Source organism: Maniola jurtina, chromosome 26, assembly GCF_905333055.1.
Source record: "Maniola jurtina chromosome 26, ilManJurt1.1, whole genome shotgun sequence".
Taxonomy (NCBI): Eukaryota; Metazoa; Arthropoda; class Insecta; order Lepidoptera; family Nymphalidae; genus Maniola; species Maniola jurtina.
In genome coordinates this window covers 671587-685078 of record NC_060054.1, presented here as the reverse complement: position 1 = coordinate 685078, position 13492 = coordinate 671587, and the positions used below count along the sequence as shown (strand labels likewise).

The 13492-nt window shown below is 40.2% G+C and overlaps 1 protein-coding gene across 1 annotated transcript; it reads right to left on the bottom strand.

Annotated features, from left to right (window-relative positions):
- Nucleotides 1–1200: 1200 nt before the first annotated feature.
- LOC123878838 (complement factor I-like) lies at nt 1201–13054 on the bottom strand. The gene is made up of 10 exons (XM_045926187.1): nt 12816–13054; nt 11541–11582; nt 10206–10300; nt 8900–9035; nt 7082–7150; nt 5991–6116; nt 4982–5172; nt 4230–4360; nt 2596–2727; nt 1201–1478 (listed from the first exon to the last, which is right to left on the bottom strand). Exons 2-10 carry the CDS (start codon nt 11561–11563, stop codon nt 1326–1328), a joined length of 1056 nt encoding a protein of 351 aa, XP_045782143.1. The 5' UTR covers nt 11564–11582; nt 12816–13054; the 3' UTR covers nt 1201–1325.
- Between the last annotated feature and the right edge of the window lie 438 nt (nt 13055–13492).

The window sequence follows — 13492 nt, the reverse complement described above, 5'->3', positions numbered from 1 at the left end:
ATGTATATCTAGGCAACGTTCATCTTGACAGCTTGACATTTGTCAATTGACACTTGAATATTATGAACCTAAGAGTTATCTAACCTTCTTTTCTACAATAAAACTAGAAAATAGCTGATAACTCTTAAACGGCTGAACCAATTTTCTTGGATTATAGCTAAGAACACTCTCGATTAAGCCACCTTTCAAACAAAAAAAAGTAAATTAAAATCGGTTCATTCGTTTAGGCGCTACGATGCCACAGACAGATACACAGATACACAGATACACAGATACACACGTCAAACTTATAACACCCCTCTTTTTGGGTCGGGGGTTAAAAATTGATGAAACTTGTGTAAGGGCAAGTCCAAAGTTGATTGCGAAATTTTGTCATAAAAGATCATACCGATTCCCACAAATGATTTTTGGACCTTCCTGAGGCGGAGCGTAGGAGCTTACGGTGTCTAGTCACCCTGTTTTGTAGATCGCTAATTTTCTTGTAACTAAGAATATTTTGTCTTACAAAAATTATGTAATTGTAAATACACTTGCTTACATGTATCTTATACGTTGCCATATTTTTATACTTTTTGCTTCTAAACTAACAATAAGTAAAGCATTTTCTGTGGGATGTGAATGATGTGTAAGTATTACACAGGTCACATAGGGTAGGTAAATAGGTATGCAATACCACCAAAGCAGTCTAGACCAAATACTAACTTTATTAGAATTTAAGTAGGTAGGCCATACAATGCAATATATGTTTATATTTTTTGCATTTGTTTCAAGGAAACATCCAAAATATTCAGATTCATCAAAATGTTTTGTTTTATTTCATTTTAAATGTTGATGTTTATAAAATTTACTAAGTATAGTTATAAGTATAAATATTAAATATACTTTTCAGTACTATACTTAACTCTAAGAAGAAACTGTTTCTTTTCTCTACATTATAATATGTCTAGTTATACCCAGCTATTTTTAGTGCGCTGATATTATATTTTATTGGATTTTAATGTTCTTGTTTTATTTAAAACGTGTTTTCCCGTCCTGGCTGCTGAAAATGGCTGAAAATTCTTATCATTTAATACATAATAGTTGTTCCTAATTTTACGGTTAACGTCAATGCCCAACAACGCCATAATTATCGCGATGATCAGCGCGTTAAACAGATGTTAATGTATATGGAATGGCCCTAATATTAAAAAAAAAAAACAGTGAATTTCAGATTTTTTATTTAGACAGTGGAAAGTCCACATACAAGGGGACAGCGTGACACTTCACAAAATGGCGGTGTTAGTTCCGATTTTGGCCACGCGCCAAAAGATCCTTGTCGCACCGTATTAAGATGAATTTCGAATGAGATTGATGTGCTTCTCGGCCTTCTTGATGATCCATTCAGTGAAGTGCGTCACATTAGTATTGAGGACCGCCAGTCCGTTGTTAGCACTGGCCAGGTACACTCCGTATACCGTGTACGTATTTGCGCTCGATTGCTGGAAAAAAAAAACTTTTGTTCAGGACTATGGGAAAAAAAATTAATTTAGATACAATTAGAGAATGCCCGCGACTTCGTCCGCGTGGATTTAGATTTTTATAGATCCCGTGGGAACTGTTTGATTTTCCGGGATAAAAAGTTGTCTATGTCAATAACAGGGACGCAAGCTACTTCGGTACCAAATTTCATACAAATCGGTTAAGTGGATGGGTTTTTTGGAATCCCGCGGGAACTCTTTGATTTTCCGGGAGAAAAAGTAGCCTATATCCGTCCCCGGCATATTAAAAGCTAACCCTTTACCAAACGTCAGAATCGGTTAAACTGTTGGGCCGTGAAAAGGTAGCAGACAGACACTTTCGCATTTATAATATTAGTATGGAGGATTAGTTAGCCCTTAACTGCATTCTCACTTAGTGGTAAGTAATGATGCAGTCTAAAATGGATGGACTCCTTGCTTTGTCGTTTCTAATTCGAACCGCTAGAATATATGGAACGCCCTTCCGGCATCAGTTTTGCCTTCCACTTTTAATATGGGTACCTTCAAGCCAAGAGTGAATAGGTAACATCTAGGCAAGCGCGCTCCATCTTAGGCTGCATCATCACTTGCTAGCAGGTCAAATTACAGCCAAGCGCTAGAGTCTGTAAATTAAACAAAACCGGCCAAGTGCGAGACAGACTCGCGCACTGAGGGTTCCGTACTCGGATATTTTTTCCAACATTTTGCACAATAAACCAAAAACTATTTTACATAAAAACAAATAAAAATCTGTTTTAGAATGTGCAGGTAAAGCCCTTTCATATGATACCCCACTTAGGTATAGTTATCGTAATTTTTTAAAATGATGTAACCACAAATTCGCGGTTTCCAGATTTATTCCTGTACTTGTGCTATAAGACCTACCTACCTGCCAAACATGATTCTATGTCAACGGGAAGTACCCTATAGGTTTCTTGACAGACACAACGGACAGACGGACAGACAAACAAACAGACAGACAACAAAATGATCCTATAAGGGTTCCGTTTTTCCTTTTGAGGTACGAAACCCTGAAAAAATAGACTCCTGGCATAGTCTACAGATATGTGTACCCTGGAGTTGGTCCACAATTCCTTACCTCATCTACACAGAACATGCCACCCCCCAGCTCAGGGGTGTAGTCGTCCTTCAGGGTGGCGCTGCACATGAGGGAATCGTCCAGCGAGCCATTTTCCTTGCACTTCGTCTGCCGTGGTACTACTTGGTTCAACTGCAATTAAAAATGGAATCGGGGATATTATACAATTATAGACGAACTAGCTGCAAAGTTCGTTCCCGGACATGGGTTTTTAAGTATCCCGTGGGAACTCATTGATTTTTCGGGATTAAAAGTAGCCTATGTGTTAATCCAGGGTATAATCCAGAGAGCCTCAATAGCTCAACCGGTAAAGGAGTGGACTGAAAACCGAAAGGTCGACGGTTCAAACCCCGCCCGTTGCACTATTGTCGTACCTACTCCTAGCACAAGCCTGACGCTTAGTTGGAGAGGAAAGGGGAATATTAGTCATTCAACATGGCTAATATTCTTTTAAAAAAAAAAAAACTATTTGGGGTACCAGCCAGGTAACCTCCTCGTGTGCCTGAGTGTTGCAAGTAGCAGAAGTGGGTGTAACGGTGTTGGGGGCACGTAGGGTCCCAGTGGTGGGTCTGATGCGGCGGACATCCGCTGGCGGAGTAACGAGGTGTTGGCGGTCCCTTGTGCGATGGGACTCCGTGAGGTTTTTAGTCCGTAGGAGTCCGACATATAACCCCTGTGCTCCCCCGTGGTCGGTGGTATCCATGACGGATTTTCCTCATGAGAATAAATAAAAGGGTATAATCTATCTCCATTCCAAACGGTCAAATCCATCCAGTAATTTTTGCGTGAAAGAGTAACATCCATCCATACATACAGACTTTCGTGTTTATAATATTAAGTAGGACTTGGCTGCGATGACGAGTGGTTTGGATGACAATTGATGGTAGAGCATCCCTGGTGTGAGCTGTCATAGCAACTCTCTAATGGCATATGGCAGGACTCATTTGCTTTTTTAGGGTTCCGTACCTCAACAGGAAAGACGGAATCCTTATGTAAGAACTATCTGTCTGTCTATCCGTCTGTCATGTCTGTCAAGAAAACCTGTAGGATACTTCCCGTTAACCTAGATTCATGAAATTTGGCAGGTAGTTAGGTCTTATAGCACAAGTAAAAAATCCGAAAACCATGAATTTGTGGTTACATGCCAAAAAAAATATTAAAATGTGTTTTATGAACGAATATTTAATATTTTCAATTTTCAAAATAAGATAACTATACCTAGTGGAGTATCATATGAAAGGGCTTTACCTGGATATTCTAAAACAGAGTTAAATAGTTTTTGATATATCGTGCAAAATGTGAAAAAATACCCGAGTACGGAACCCTCGGTGCGCGAGTCTAACTCGCACTTCACCGGTTTTTAGTATATTAAAAAAGCTTTCAGTTATTTTAAAAAGTTTTTTTTTTACTTTGAACTTAATCTTTTCTTTCTTTTTCTTTTTTTATATAAGAATACTAGCCATGCTAATCATGACTAATACTCCCCTTTACCATCCAATTAAGCGTAAAGCTTGTGCCAGGAGTGGGTACGACAATAGTGCAACGGATGGGGTTTGACCCGCCGACCTTTCGGATTTCAGTCCGCTCCTCAACCTTTGAGCTATTGAGGCTGAATCAATCAGTACTATACTTACATAGAAATTGTTGTCAGAGACGGCGATGCAGGAAGTGCCGAGGAGCACGGGTTGTATGGGGAGGCAGACCTTCTGCATCCATGACGGCACCGACTCAACGCTCAGAACTGCTATGTCGTTCACTTGGGTATCTGCAACGTAGTGATACGATATTAGTTTCCAGCTGGTTCCGTATCCGAAGGGTACCAAGGGGACCCTAATACTAAGCCCCCGTCCGTCCGTCTGTTTGTCTGTCAGAGAGCTGTATCTTGTGAACCGTTATAGGTAGGGACTAGGGAGTTGAAGTTTTCACAGTATGTATGTGTTTCTATTGCCGCTACAACAAATAATGAAAATTACACAAGTGTAAATTAAAAATGTATAACACCCCCGCTAAGTGAAGGTTACAGTAACTAGAAAAGAGTTGATAACTTTCAAACGGCTGAACCGATTTTCTTGGATTATAGCTAAGAACACTCTCGCTCAAGCCACCTTTCAAACAAAATAAACTAAATTAAAATCGGTTCATTAGTTTAGGAGCTACGATGCCACAGACAGGTACACAGATACACACGTCAAACTTATAACACCCCTCTTTTTGGGTCTGCCATGAAAATTAAAAAATAATCCAAAAGTGCTATTTTTTGTACGATCGATGGTACGAGGAACCCTTCTTGTGCAAGTTTGATTCACACTTGAGCGATTTTTTTTTTATTGAATAGAAAGCATTCCTCTATAGTTCTAACCACCAGGCTGAATAGGACCTCGTATACCTTTATTATAAAGTTCGTGCACGTCAATCCTGCTAACATGCACGGGGTCGTAGTGCTGCGGATCGCGGGTGAAGCGCACGATCAGCGCGTCCGCTCTGCGTCCCTCCACGCACGACGCTGACGTCAGCAGCGTACGGCCTTCCTTGTTGATGTATGTCGCGGCGCACAACGGTGTTTCAGGATCCTGCCAACTGGGGACAGTCATTAGGGTGTTACCAGCTAGTAAAAACCAAAACAGGTGTTAGTACTGATGGTTACTAATAAAATTTTCACAATGTATTGCAAATAAAACATCTGACTGACGCTAGAGGTCAACGAAAGTTCTGTAAATAGGCCACTCGAAGTCAATGCCGCGTCGCAAATGGGGCTCACCCGACTTATTGGCATTGATAACGCTAAGTTTTTGCTAACGTTCTTGTTACGCCCTGTATATCTATACTCCATACCTACTAATATTATAAATGCGTAAGTGTGTCTGTCTGTCTGTCTGCTACCTTTTCACGGCCCAACAGTTTAACCGATTCTGACGAAAGGTACAGGGTCAGCTCATATCCCGGGGACGGACATAGGCTACTTTTTATCCCGGAAAATCAAACAGTTCCCACGGAATTCCTTAAGACCCATCCGCTTAACCGATTTGTATGAAAGGTACCGAGGTAGCTTACGTCCCTGTAATTGACATATGCAACTTTTATCCCGGAAAATCAAACAGTTCCCACGGGATCTTTGAAAACCTTAATCCACATGGACGAAGTTGCGGGCATCTTCTAGTAATAAATGAATACAAAGTTCTTTTTTTTTTACAAAAGAATACCATGTTAAATGACTAATATTCCCCTTTCCTCTCCAACTAAGCGTCAAGCTTGTGCTAGGAGTAGGTACGACAATAGTGCAACGGGCGGGGTTTGAACCGTCGACCTTTCGGTTTTCAGTCCACTCCTTTACCGGTTGAGCTATTGAGGCTCTAAGTATGCGTTAGAGTTCCAAGTTCTGCAGTCTTGTCACTCACTAGTATATCCAGGCCCTCCAGGGGTACTCTCCCTGCAGCACGGAGCGGATGCTGGACCTCAGCGCGCGAGGGTAGCCCTCCGGATTGCTGTGGCCGCAGGAGAGCCGATCTACGTTGGTACTCTCCCTGGAAATAAACAGTAGCGTCAGTGCGAATTGGCACGTCCCGATAACGATAAACGATTTCGAGTATCGAAATCCTCAAATACCGAGCAAACTTTGCTTCCTCTTTTCTAATTCGAACCGCCAGGACATGGAACGCCCTTCCGGCGTCAGTTTTCCCTTCCACCTGTAATATGGGTACCTTCAAGTCAAGAGTGAATAGGCAACTTCTAGGCAAGCGCGCTCCATCTTAGGCTGCATCATCACTTGCTAGCAGGTCTGATTGCAGCCAAGCGCTAGTCTATAAATTAAAAAAAAAAAGTTGTGGTTCTTCTTTTGTTTTTATCCGACTACGGTAAAGACAGAAGAACGGGCTATGGATGGGTGCAGTCTATGTAGTATGTATGAATGTATGTAAGTTTGTATATAAGTGTGTTCCACCGTAGCGCCTACACTGAGCCGATTTTGATGAATGAGGTGTCAATCGATTCGTTAGTATGGTCCGTGTGACATAGGCTACATTTTATATGAAAATAATAAACCTGATGGTTTTTACATCCAAAAAATGGGGGTCCCCAAAAATTTATTTTCATGATATCAATTGCTGCATCATTCGTTAAAAGGCCGGCAACGCATCCGTTCCTCTGGTGCTGCAAATGTTCACGGGCGGTGGTAATCACTTGACATCAGGTGACTGGCTTGCTCGTTTGCTCGCTATTTAAAAAATTGGTTGTCTGTAAAGTCGGTTTACTGACGATAGTTGAACGTGACAACAAAGGCCGATTGTGCTTCTTTGTCGCTCGTTCCGCGCTCTCGCTTGCACTTCAAGCCTTACATGGAACGCCTCAGAGCGAGGTAACGCCGCATGAGTCATGTTTTTTCGTGCGTGCAGCCGGCTCTATCGAATTATAAGACGTTGTCACGTCAAAAAAAATAAGATGGGATTGGGACAACTTGCACCCCATATTAGTGCTATAATCTCTTTCTCACCGGAATTTCAGATCCTTTTGCGACACACAGCATATCGTCTCGCTTGCAGCGCAGTTCGCATCGTTCAACCTGTAAATATTAAGCAACGTGATAGCTGTAGGCCACACTTCATAGATAAAAAAATTCTTACACTACCTTGCATCTACATAATGGAGACAGCGTTATTTGTTCGGAAAAACATGCATCTATATAAAAAAAAAACAGAAATAAATACAAATCAAAGAGATACTCGGAAAATAAATAAACTAGTAATACCATATTATAACCTTAAAACTATAGCCCGAACCAGCCCTTACTATAATTCTGTAACAATCTATACTAATAAATAAAATTGGAGTGTCTGTCTGTAATTTCGAAATAACTACCTCATATTAAGCTCATATGCTTATTTGAACGATACCATAACTGAATCACACGTTTTTAAAATTTTTGTCTGTCTGTCTGTCTGTCTGTCTGTCTGTCTGTCTGTTTGAAAAGGCTAATCTTTGGAACGGCTGAACCGATTTTGACGGGACTTTCACAGGCAAGTAAAGGATTGACCAGGGCGTAAAATAGGCTACTTTTTTAACCGACTTTCAAAAAGGGAGTTGTGTTTTTCTACCTATGTACACCGAAATCTCCGAGATTTCTGAACCGATTTGCGTCATTTCTTTTTTAATCGATAGAGGAACTTTGCGACATTGTTTCATAAAAAATTTGGAGTCCAACTCCTCAATCCTGATGCTGCAGGGGATCTGACCAATCCACGCGGGCGAAGCTGCGGGCATCAGCTAGTATTTAATAAACTGCCAAGAATTATAACAGACGAAACTAAGGATACAATATTTAGAAGAAGGCTAAAGAAATGGCTAGTACAAAAATGTTTCTACAGCGTGAAAGAATTTTTGAACGAATAAACCTCAATAACACGATATAGTTATAAAAAAAGAAAAAGATACTTTTTTAAAGATTGACTAATAATATAATTAATAGGACATAATTAGTTAGGAATTGCCATAACATTTTTTTAATTTTAATTTTAATTTTTTAATTTTTATATAATTACGTGACATTTTATTTATATGTAATCACTTTGCAGCGCCCTGACGGGGCTTCATGTTGTAATATTATAATTATTTTCTATTATGATGTAAAACATGAATGCAAATAAATAAAGAATAAAGAATAAAGAATAAATAAGAAACATTATTCACTAAGTTTTTAGGGTTCCCTACCGAATGAATAAACGGGACCCTTATAGGATTTTGACGACCTCCCTGACGCAGTGGTAAGCGCTGTAGTCTTATTAGTAGGAGGTTTCGGGTTCAATTCCCGGCAGGAGTATACAATTTTATCACACTAATATTATAAAGGCGAAAGTTTGTATGTGTGTGTGTGTGTGTGTGTGTGTGTGTATGTTTGTTACTCCTTCACGCAAAAACTACTAAACGGATTGGGCTGAAATTTAGAATGGAGATAGATTATATACTGGATTAGCACATAGGCTACTTTTTATCCCGGAAAATCGAAGAATTCCCACGGGATTTCGAAAAACCTAAATCCACGCGGGCAAAGTCGCGGGCATCGGCTAGTAATTTCTAAATTTTTGGTCTGATCTGGTAGGAGGCTTTGGCCGTGGCTAGTTACCACCCTACCGGCAAAGCCGTGCCGCCAAGCGAATTAGCGTTCCGGTACGATGCCATTTAGAGACCAAAGGAGTATGGGTTTAATGAAAAACTGCCAAACACTTCCCACCCGCTTCCATCTTAGACTGCATCATCACTTACCACCACGTGAGATTGCATCCAAGGGCTAAAACTCGTGTGTTTGTGTGCTTACTTCAGGTGGGTGATCTCGTGCTTGCTGGTCCTGTGCCGGGCCACGGCCTCGTGGTCGCAGGTGTAGCACTCCGAACATTCTGTCACGCGTCCTTCTATCCCCTCGCATTTTAGACTGTCGTACGTAATGTTTTTTGCTGAAAAAAAAAAAACTAAATTAAAATCGGTTCATTCGTTTAGGCGCTACGATGCCACAGACAGATACACAGATACACACGTCAAACTTATAACACCCCTCTTTTTGGGTCGGGGGTTAAAAAGGGCCATAATATCACCTAAACTAGATTTTAGGACAGCTAAAAATCCTGTTGAATTTCTTAAAGTTCCGTACCTCAAAAGGAAAAGCAGAACCCTTATAGGGTCACTTTGTTGTCTGCCTGTCTGTCCGTCCGTCCGTCCGTCGTGTCTGTCACCTATAGGGTACTTCCCGTTGACCTAGAATCATAAAATTTGGCAGGTAGGTAGGTCTTATAGCCCAAGTAAAGGAATAAATCTGAAAAACGGGAATTTGTACTTACATCATTAAAAAAATGTGTTTATTTTCCAAGTAAGATAACTATACCACGTGGGGTATCTATGAAAGGCTTTACATGTACATTCTAAAACAGATTTTTATTTATTTTTATGCATAATGGTTTTTGATTTATTGTGCAAAATGAAGAAAAAATACCCGAGTACGGAACCCTCGGTGCGCGAGTCCGACTAGCACTTGGCCGGTTTTTTTAAGTTCTTTCAATCAGTATTTTACTGAGGGAAACTCTACCGCTAAGAAAAAGGAAACTAAGGTAACCGATATACTAAACTCATCTACATCTATTTTGTGTCGACAATACAGTGTTACAGCAACAGATTAGAGGTTATACCTACGAGTATATCAAATCTTTGAAAAGAGCAACCGCCGAGTTTCTTGCTGGTTCTTATCGGTAGGAAAGGCATTCCGAACCAGTGGTAGATGCTTTTGACGATTCAAAAGTACTTGTAAAAGTCTAATTGAATAAAAATATTATGAACTAGAGGATGCCCGCGACTTCGTCCGCGTGGATTTAGGTTTTTAAAGATCCCGTGGGAATTGTTTGATTTTCCGGGATAAAAAGTTGCCTATGTCAATTACAGGGACGCAAGCTACCTCGGTAAATCGGTTAAACGAATAGGTTAAACTTATGCCCGTCCCCGGGATATAAGCTAACCCTGTACCAAATTTCGTCAGAATCGGTTAAACTGTTGGGCCGTGAAAAGATAGCAGACAGACAGACACACTTTCGCATTTATAATATTAGTACGTTATTAGTATGGATTTGCATACTCACAATCAGCTTCTGCATAGATTTGGTCAAGGGTTTCCGTTCCATCCGATTTTGTGTAAAGCATGCATGCATCCAGCACAATCAGGAATACCACCAACCTGGAAAAATAAGTTATTAAGTCAATTGGTGGGTAGGATCCTTTGCTGAACGAAGGCATTTTTCAAAACAAGTGTAAATTAAAAATTTATAACACAAGTGAAGGTTACAGTAACTAGAAAAGAGCTGATAACTTTCAAACGGCTGAACCGATTTTCTTGGATTATAACTAGGAACACTCTTGATCAAACGTCCTTTCAAACAAAAAAAAACTAAATTAAAATCAGTCCATTACTTTAGGAGCTACGATGCCACAGACAGATACACAGATACCCAGATACACAGATACACAAGTCTTTATAACACCCCTCTTTTTGGTTCGGGGGTTAATAACAATAGAATAGAATAGATTTTTATTCAAATAAACTTTAACAAGTGCTTTTGAATAGTCAAAATAATTTACCACTGGTTCGGAATGCCGTTCCTACCGAGAAGAACCTACAAGAAAATCGGCGGTTGCTCTTTTCAACTGGTCAATTTACAATAATATGCCATACTATACAAGCAATAGCAGCCCCGCGCATTGCTGGAGCGAGTCAAATCCATGCTTCAATACAACATTTCCATCCTTCATGTCCAACATTTTGACTTTCTAACTTCAAAAACATAGGACTTTCATAAAACCTTCCAACCCCCATTTCACCCCCTCTTTCCAGTAAGTGAGTGGTATTTCACTTCTTTTGTTTATATAAAAAATAGCGAGCAAACGAGGCGGATCACCTGATATTAAGTGATTACCGCCGCCCATGAACATTTGCAGCACCAGAGGAACCGCCGATGCGTTGCCGGCGTTTCAGGAGTTGTTGGTCCGCCCCTTGAATAACCCCATGTTGTAATCTAGTGGGAACACCGCCGATGGGTGTTGATTCCTCAGTTTGCATGTGCGTGGAAAAAAAGGATTGGGCGTAACGGGCGGGCGGGGTGTGATAATTGATAAGCATTAATAATATTAACCCTCGACCCAAAAAGAGGGGTGTTATTAGTTTGACGTGTGTATCTGTGTGTCTGTGTATCTATCTGTGGCATCGTAGCTCCTAAACTAATGAATCGATTTTAATTTAGTTTTTTTTTGTGTGAATGGTGGCTTGATCGAGAGTGTTCTTAGCTAAATATAATCCAAAAAAAATCGGTTCAGCCGTCTGAAAGTTATATCAGCTTATTTCTAGTTACTGTAACCTTCACTTGTCGGGGGTGTTATAAATTGTTTATTTACACTTGTTGTTAGTAAAAGATAAAATTTACCTGGGCAACATTACAAGCTTCATATTTGAGATTGTTTAAAATCTGAAACAACATGTTTAAAATGTGAAACAATTGAATAATGTTAACCAGCTCACTACTGAGAACTGGTCTCCTCTCAGAATGAGAGTTAGGCCACAGTCTACAACACTGGCCAAGTGCGGATTGGCAGACTTCACACACCTTTGAAAACATTATGAAGAACTCTCAGGCATGCAGGTTTCCTCACGATGTTTTCCTTTAAAGCAATTGGTATTTCATTACTAACGCACATAACACTGAAATGTTAGAATAGAATAGAATATAATATTTTTATTCAAGCAAACTTTTTCAAGTGCTTTAGAATCGTCAAAATAGTTTACCACTGGACACTGGTTCGGAATTTCATTCCTACCGAAAAAGCAAGTAACTCGGCGGTTGCTCTTTTCAAGTGTTCAATCCATACTTTCATACTAATATTATAAATGCGAAAGTTTGTCCGTCCGTCTGTCTGTCTGCTACATTTTCACGCTGAACCGATTTTAATGAAATTTGGTACAGACTTGGGATACATCCCGCGGAAAAACATAGGCTACTTTTCATCCCGGAAAATCAAAGAGTTCCTACGGGATTTTAAAAAACCGAAATCCATGCGGGCGAAGCCGCGCGCATCCTCTAGTTTACAATATGCCATACTATACAAGTAATTGCAACCCCGCGCATTGCTGGAGCGAGTCAAATCATCTTTTGTATCATTTACATAATCAATTCAATTCAAAATATTTTTATTCAATTAAACTCTTACAAGTGCTTTTGAATCGTCAATATAAATCTACCACTGGTTCGGAACCAGCAAGAAACTCGGCGGTTGCTCTTTTCAAGTATAGTTAATCTTCGTTAAAGGTGCGTGCCCGGCATCGAACCCCGACCTCCCAAATAGAAGGCTGACGTCTTGACCACTGGCTATCATTTTTTTTTAATTCAGATACTTACAAGCTTAGATACAAGTTAGCCCTTGACTGCAATCTCACCTGGTGGTAAGTGATGCAGTCTAAGATGGAAGCGGGCTAACCTGGAAGGAGTATGGGTTTTCATTAAACCCATACTCCTTTGGTTTCTACACGGCATCGTACCGGAACGCTAAATCGCTTGGCGGCACGGCTTTGCCAGTAGGGTGGTAACTAGCCACGGCCGAAGCCTCCCACCAAGCAACAATATCATCACTATTAATCGCAGCTCTGGATTTATTTACTTAAAATACCTATACCTACTTAAGTAATTAAAATGATTATAACTTACTGATTTTCCTCATAACACATAAGTATTATATTTACATAGCGGGTTTTTCTTGATTTTTGCCACTGATAAATACTTTGTATTAATATAACACTTTTAAATGATAAGATAGCCTTTAGGTCAAGCTTTAGCCAGTTTCAGTGATAATTTTAGGAATATTAATGTTAATTAAAAAAATATTACAATCTTGAAACGCGTGGTACCTACTCAAATTGTAGGTAAACACTGACCGGTTTCAAGTAGGTATTCTGTACAAGCTAACTTGCTAAGTAAGTATAATAACTTTGAGGAAAATAAGTACAAATAAACAAGATAAGTAAAGTTTAACAGGGCTCTCTCCGTCACTTACTCTATACAATCGTAGTCCCAATTTCGCAACCAAAGTCCATGACAGGGGCTCAAAGATTTGTATGTGAATTTTTAAGACCGCGTAACTTTGAAACCGAATATTTTAACGGAAATCTGGAAAACCACAGGCATAGATATTAGTTTCCGGAAGGTTTCTGCAAAATTCCATTGAGTATGATTGGTTAGTATTCCAATGAGAGACGAACTACGTTTGTATGGAGCGAGAGACGGAAAGACCCCTCTTCTCTCCAGCCGCGACGCGCGGCAGTGACGTGCTACGCGGTACGCGCGTCGCGGCTGGAGAGAATATCGTGCGGGGCGCTGCCGCGACG

Excerpts from the sequence above, each read along its gene's own strand:
- LOC123878838 (XM_045926187.1), bottom strand. The coding sequence starts at position 11,563 with ATGAAGCTTGTAATGTTGCCCAG. Across the intron at positions 9,036-10,205 it reads AATCTATGCAGAAGCTGATT|CAAAAAACATTACGTACGAC; the intron begins GTGAGTATGCAA and ends TTTTTTTTTCAG. Across the intron at positions 5,173-5,990 it reads TGGAGGGCCTGGATATACTA|TTGGCAGGATCCTGAAACAC; the intron begins GTGAGTGACAAG and ends GACTGTCCCCAG.